Source organism: Pogonomyrmex barbatus, unplaced genomic scaffold (assembly GCF_055798465.1).
Source record: "Pogonomyrmex barbatus isolate J1 unplaced genomic scaffold, ASM5579846v1 scaffold17, whole genome shotgun sequence".
NCBI lineage: Eukaryota > Metazoa > Arthropoda > Insecta > Hymenoptera > Formicidae > Pogonomyrmex > Pogonomyrmex barbatus.
In genome coordinates this window covers 335,124-342,576 of record NW_028297113.1, presented here as the reverse complement: position 1 = coordinate 342,576, position 7,453 = coordinate 335,124, and the positions used below count along the sequence as shown (strand labels likewise).

General features: G+C 27.7%; 1 protein-coding gene across 6 annotated transcripts; it reads right to left on the bottom strand.

The window, feature by feature from the left end:
• Positions 1-298: 298 nt before the first annotated feature.
• On the bottom strand, positions 299-7,221 carry LOC148937041 (N-acetylglucosamine-6-phosphate deacetylase). Of its 6 annotated transcripts, none has more exons than XR_016138734.1 (6): positions 6,849-7,218; positions 6,363-6,602; positions 5,762-6,036; positions 5,552-5,681; positions 3,774-4,903; positions 668-3,706 (listed from the first exon to the last, which is right to left on the bottom strand). XR_016138734.1 is itself a non-coding variant. In XM_089074555.1 (6 exons), exons 1-6 carry the CDS (start codon positions 6,871-6,873, stop codon positions 3,608-3,610), a joined length of 792 nt encoding a protein of 263 aa, XP_088930681.1. In that variant the 5' UTR covers positions 6,874-7,221; the 3' UTR covers positions 668-3,607. The 6 variants fall into 6 exon arrangements, 5 of the variants coding, with proteins under 5 accessions (XP_088930682.1, XP_088930681.1, XP_088930684.1 ...); XM_089074555.1 differs by having other exon boundaries at positions 3,774-3,796; positions 6,849-7,221; XM_089074558.1 differs by having other exon boundaries at positions 3,774-3,796; positions 6,363-6,639; positions 6,849-7,220.
• Between the last annotated feature and the right edge of the window lie 232 nt (positions 7,222-7,453).

Sequence of the window (7,453 nt, the reverse complement as noted above, 5' to 3'; positions counted from 1 at the left end):
GCACGCACGCACGCACGCACGCACGCACGCACGCACGCACGCACGCACGCACGCACGCACGCACGCACGCACGCACGCACGCACGCACGCACGCACGCACGCACGCACGCACGCACGCACGCACGCACGCACGCACGCACGCACGCACGCACGCACGCACGCACGCACGCACACACGCACGCACGCACGCACGCACGCACGCACGCACGCACGCCACGCCACATGCACAAAATAATGATGTTTATTAAAAAATTTAACTTTGAAAACGCTATTATATTTAATAGATCGTTTTGATTAATTTAAAATTTGTAAAGATGTATTATTTGTTCATTGTTTACAAAATAATTCTGTTATATAGTTTTATTTATACATTCTTCTTTACTTAAACATATGTATCTAGTTTTTCGATGGAGCCTTCTCTTATTCTTCATATTAAAAATTATAAATTTGTGTAAAACATCGCTTCGCGTTAAAAAGTGTATGCGTATAAAGTTGATGTGTTCCGTCCTCCACAGGAGGAATCACATATTGATTCCACGCATACACTTTTCAACGAAAAGGGTAGGTAATTGTAATGCTGGATGTGACTTTTGTGAATCATATTTTATCTCAGTTTTTTGCAATAAATCTGTTGCGCGTTCACATATGCATTGATTCTACTCCATCATTTTTTTATTTTTGTTTTTTTAATTAAGATCATTTTCTTGCTGAAGAAGACTTAATGAAATCGAAATGTACACATTTTAAATTCATCTTTATTTGTGACATTTGATTGTTTACTCGTGTATATTTAATAAATATTTTTGATTTTTATTTTTATTGTTTGTCACGATACTTAATGTTGCTCGTTTCTCAGACTCCCCTTTTTTTGTTTATTTCATACGAACTGTTTATCTTGTTTGTTTTATTTGAATAATAATCTTATTTCTACTAAATTATAAGTTTCTACTAAAATATTAAATTAGATATTCAGTTTAGTGCTGGATTACATAGAGCTCAGAGTTAGAAAGGAGGGTGTCATGAAAGGATCTGTTTTTGCTGTGCTTGGGAAAAATAGAAAGCGACATTATTGTTATTCGCAAGACAAATTTATATTAAAGATACTGTAACGATAAATGACTGTAAACAGTCTTGAAGTGAGAAAGAAGATTCGGAATATAAACACATGACTGTAAGGTGTCGTGGTTGTGCAAACTAAGTATCACAGGTCGTTAACAAAGGATTCTGAATTCAAACCCGACCGATTCTAATTTTTCTGAATTTCTTAAAATATTCTATTTTTTATATCAAAAAATGAAATATCACACTGTATATCATTGATACATGTAGTGTAACAATTTGTCTTACGAATAATTGCGAACACGTTTTCCCGCGTTTAAACTCAATTTTTTTATATGTTCCCGTCATATAACATAATTTTAACTAACATCATCGGATTCCTCAATTCAAAAACTATAAGAAACAATGTTTTTATTTTTCCCGAGCATAGCGAAAATAGATCTTTTCATAACAACTTCTTTTAAAATTTACAAATAAGTTTAAATCTCTTATGACTTTAAAAAGGTGTCAATAAACTGTTAAAGAAATACAAGAAAGAAAACTAAATAAATGATCATTTTTGGAGAGATATTTCTATGATATAATTCTGTTTCTAATAAACTTAAAATATTTATGAATACATATTTATGAAAACATTAATTCTTAATCATGGAAATACATTTGTTAGGAGGCTTCTCAAAAATAATAAATAAAGATATTAAAATAAATCAATCGCTTGATTATTGCACCAAAGCAACATAATCCAAGCTGCAAGTAAAGATAAAATAAAATCAGATAAAATTGAAATCAGTAAAAAAATGACAATTATAAAGTGCGAATTTCTTATTAGGAATATTTCAAATTATTAAAAGAGCAGGAGAGACACAGTATGGCTCAAAAAAGAGAAAAATTCAAGAGAAGCAATTGGATAAAATAAGTGAATTAAAAATTAAGAAACTCAAAGTTATGTCTAAAACCTTAGAATCTCAAACGGAAAAAGAATTGATCAATTACATTAGTCAATTGGTCAAGTTATTCAAATGCAAGTGAGTTAATTCTCTCTCCGTTTAAGATCTCGAGCCGATTTCCAGCATCGTGAACGCAAATCTTAACAAAAGTCAAGAAATATTAAAAGTGATCCTTGATGTTAAATGGAGAACAATAAGGCAAATAAGAATCAGCGCTGTTAACAGTGCGCAATTAACACTTCTTAATATAAAACTTCACTATCTTTATTACAAACATTTCGACTAAAGTTTGAGCTATGACTCTATTTGTTTATTAACACATACTCAGCTTATATTAATATATTATTATATTATATTAATATATTATATTAATATTACTCTTACAGCCTGAAAAAGAGTTTCTTTTCATTATTTATCTAAAATATTGCGATAAATATTACCAAAAGCTTCGGTGGTCTAATGAATAAGATGCCTGTCCGGAGAGCAGGCAATCCAAGTTCGATCCCTGGCTGAGATGATATTTTTCGCAATATATTTCCTAAGGAGAGAAGGGAAGTGAATAATAAAACGGATTTTAATTAATATCAAGATATTTGAATATCGAATTGCTATAAAACCGTTATGTTGTAAGTCTGCTAAAAATAGCATGTAGGCACGTAGTTGATAATTATTTGAATTTATTTTATATAAATTTATCAAGATCTTGCTTCCCGAGGAATTGGCTATGATTCTCTTGTTTATTAACACATACTTAGCATATATCAATATATTATTTATATACATTGATTTATTTTGTATTAATAAATAAAATAGCATTCTGTTATGTACATTTGAGTATATGTATAAAATAAAGTATTTTTAAAAATAAAATAAAATAATTTTTTAAATATTTTTAAAAATAAAAATAAAAATAAAATATTTCAAAGAAGAGAATATTTTAAATAAAAGTTGCAATATTTCGAGAAGGGTTACATGACTATGGTACTGATTTATTTGCAGATAAAGATATTATTGACTTTTTTTAATAATTTTTAAAAATAAAATCATATATTCTTTGTTACATAATATAATTTTTCCAATTATTCTGGATATAAAAATATGGTTATAATTATAAAAAAATCAATAATTTGCGAGATATTTTATATTTTATTCTAGCATATTGTCATAAAATGTAAAATATTTTATAAACTATTTATTTTTTTATAACCATAATACTTATATAGACTAATGACAAATTAATTTATATAAAGAATTTATATAAAGAAAATACGTAGTTGGTTTAAAAAAATTATGTAATTTGCAATATGCAAGTACAAAATCATTTTTAAAAATGATCGAATGCTTTTTCTAACTAATTAATTCATCTCAATATTACATAAAAGTATTATGAAACAATTATTAAAAACTAAAGAATTTAAAAGATCACAAATTAGAAAGATAACATGGCAAATTGAGAGTCAAACGCAAGTTTTGTGGCAAGAGATTTAATTAATAGTATAATATTATATAAAAGTAAACGTTTTAGCTCACATTCGAGTCATCTTCAGTATAAATTCCCGAATAATACCGATGTCGTATGGTTTTAGTACAAAAATTTTACGCTATAGTCCTTTGGTAAGGATACTCATCGTACATCCCAGTGTGAGACGCTGTCCATAGCACAGTTGCACGATGGAAGTGATACGAAAATGTGCAAGAAGCTAAAAGTAATAATAGTGAGATTTTTGCTATGACAGCTAGGATTGACACAAAGCATAGTCAGCTTACCTTCGAACCAACCACAGAAGAACCTCACATATTTATAGATAATAAACAAAATTAACAGTCAGCAATTAAAATATAAAACTGAAGTCAAAGCAACAGTCCAACTTTAAAACTTAATCTATGAAACATGATCAAATCGGAACACGAAATATTGAAGACAAAATGCAAGATAAAAGAAAAGAACCGCTCTATCCGAAGTCACATTGTAAAGTAAAGAACAATTCATGGCAGTAAAATAGATGTAATCATAAAACAGGAGCAAGGTTGTTTTGACATGGCACAAAATAATAATACAGTTATTTTTTTATAAACCTAAAATAAGCATGGTCTAACAATTTAGAATTTGTTTTTAAATTTAGACCGTTCTTTTGTCTCTTAATATGTATCATTTTTAAGATCAATCATTATATGCTCTCAACATCCAAAATTTTTGCATTGTCCCAGTCAAATTCATGTTTCGTATGTAAAATGCAGTCCAAGATCACGGAGCGGGAAGACATATTACGAGTCATATGCTTATGGTGTTCAGAGATTCTATTACTTAATAATCGTTCCATCTAACCCACATAAGACGCATCACAATCTCGACAACTGATCTTATAGATAACATTTTTCTTTTGTGAATTTGATAAGGAATCTTTATGCACCTTAATGGCACCACAAAGTTTGTTAAATATTATAAAAAGCTAGTTTGTATTCCGAGTTCTTCTAAAATTCATCTAAAGATGTTATCATATTTATCAAAATCATTGAGGATGTGTACTGAAGATGGCTCAAATGTGAACCAAAACATCTATTTTTGTATAACATTATACTATTAATTAAATCTCTCGCCACAAAACCTGCGTTTGACTCTCAATTTGCCAATGTTATCTTTCTAATTTGTGATTGTTTCATTCAGAGAGTTCTTCAATTTTTACTATCTGCTAATAATTGTTCAATTTAAAAGATATTATATATTGTATGTGAGAATATATTAAGAGAAAATATCTCATAAACTATTAACTTTTTGACAACTTAGTACTTTTATATTCAGAATAATTATTTAGAATAATTAAAAGAATTATATTATATAACAAAAAATGATTCTATTTTAAAAAATTATAATTATAAAATATCAACAATAGCTCTACCTGCAAATAAATCATAATATTATAATTATGATATTAATAAATATTATAATGATGATAAATATTATTGATCTCGGAATACAACTTCTATTTAAAATATTCTTTTCAAGAATGCTTTATTTTCAAAATACTTGACTGTTTTCCATGACTTTTGATCACGCTAGGATATACTGCATATACAACTTTTGGTGACAGATTATGTTAAACTCTTCTTTTATTTTTTTTTCTTCTGCAAAATTATCCTTAATCCAAGTAGATTTTATTTTTGCAAATTTAAAATGAAATGTCATGATAAAAATTTTGAACATTTTATAAATTTTTTAAAAATTTATAAAATACTTAAAATTTTTATATTTATATTTATTAAATTTGATTAAATTAATAAAGTGCTTTAGTATCTGATACAAGTATTCATGTAATATAAGAGCGATACAATATAGACACTTGAGACATGTCTTCATGTATATTGACTAAGTAATGGACAAGTGCAAATTATTCTGAGTTTTAATTTATGTAAATTATAAAAATTAAAATATGTAATTCCAAAATAGAAGACTTTTGCAAGTGCATATTATATATATATATATATATATATATATATATATATATATATATATATATTATCATTTGGATATTAAAATTTTAACTTACCAAGAGATACTTTAATATTTTTTTTACATAACTCTTCAATAACAGATATAGCATTTGGAATTTCAGGTGCTAACGTGAACATGCATACATTATCTAAATCACCATACATATCGATAACTGATTTAAATCCCTATATGAAATAGGGGTTTATTTAAAAATATGAACCAGACTAGATATTTTATAGATCTATTCAGAATAGATAATCATTACCTGCTCGAATTTTCTAATATAATGTTCTGGATGGGCACCTTTCTTGTTTGGGCTAATAAATGGCCCTTCTATATGAACACCCAATATACCTGCACCATGAATACCTCCATTTCGCTTCTTTATTTTTGGTAAGATTTTGTGATACACTTGAGTAGGAGATGTAACCAATGTAGGACAAAAAGATGTTACTCCATGTTTTAATAATCCTTTTGCAACTTTAGTAATGCCTTCTTCCACATTATCAACATTATATGAGAAATCTATACCAAATCCTCCTATAACAAATTAATGATTTATATATATTTAATTTGATTTATATATATTTAATTATCTTTATATATATATATATATATGATAATTAAATATTGAATCATTCATTTAGTTAAACACAAATTATATAATTTTCATGAAAGAAATCTGCATTAATTTTAATATATATTTTATATTTGATAAAATGTCTATAGCTTTCTTTTATCTTACAATTTATATTTTGTAACAAAAAAATATATTCAACAATTTTTATATTCCAATTTATACAAATTAATTTTTTACATAGCAAAGAAAAAATGGAAAGTAAAATATATGCTCAAGAATTTAATACCATTAATCTGCAAATCTATATATCCCGGTGAGATCAAAGCACCATCACAATCTATTCTAACATCTGGCTTGATTTTTTCATCATAGAAAATCTTTTCTGGATTCATAATCATTCCATTTCGTACCCATAAATCCTCTATCTGAATCTTGCTATCTCGCAAGATTTTGCAGTTATAAAACTGTTTGAGAATTCCTTTGTCGTGTCGCAGCATATTTAACAATTGCACGTATAGAAATGATTCTGTGTCACCATAATTTTATAAATATATGAGTATTATCTGCACGTCCAAAGTGTTATCAATAATTAGGCCATTGCATAAAAAAATTTTAATTGTGTATATATATATATATATATATATATATATATATTTTAGTAAATGTGAGTAAATTGACCAATCACATTTCATTATTTTTGGGCCATAAGAAAAATAAACTCTAGTTGATTATTATTAACTTATGACTATAATTGCAACTACAATTTTTTAACCTGTAAATGCCATTCTATAAGCCATAAGTGATGGATCATAAGTCAGAAAATAAGAATTGACCAGTCATAGACTGGTTCATAGATCAGTATTCTTAGGATCTGTTTTTTTTAGCTGAACTGGTTGCACTAGTTAAGGATGTCACATCTCGCACGGCACGTTTCTGGTTCTTAAGGATTTTGAGCTGAAAGTGGCAGTTTGTTTTCTAAATGAAATTTACTCTACTCTCGGGTAAATTCCCACTGAGCGCGTCACACGTCGCGTCATCCATTGCATTACGACGTGACGCGAGGTAAACTTCAAAATAGCGTCGTTCTTATTCACATTAAATGCGTCGCTGTCGCCGCAAATTAACGCAACATGAGCGAGCACTAGCCTAATATCAAAGTAAAATCGTACATAAACATAATCTCTTTATATATATATATAAATTTGTGCGAGATACTAATTTGTGCAAAATAAATATCTTAAGATTGGAAGCACCCTTAAAAATGTGTATATATATATATATATATATATATATATATATATATATATATTTACATATCATATATAAATAATATTTATTAATTCAGGAGCGTCCCGTTTGACACGTTACAATTGGACA

Bases quoted from the DNA above. Each gene is read 5' to 3' on its own strand.
- LOC148937041 (XM_089074556.1), bottom strand. From the start codon at position 6,873: ATGGCTTATAGAATGGCATTTACAG. The intron at 5,682-5,761 runs GTAATGATTATC...TATTTCATATAG, and splicing joins ATATTAGAAAATTCGAGCAG to GGATTTAAATCAGTTATCGA. The intron at 2,545-5,551 runs GTAAGTTAAAAT...TTCTCTCCTTAG, and splicing joins AAATATTAAAGTATCTCTTG to GAAATATATTGCGAAAAATA.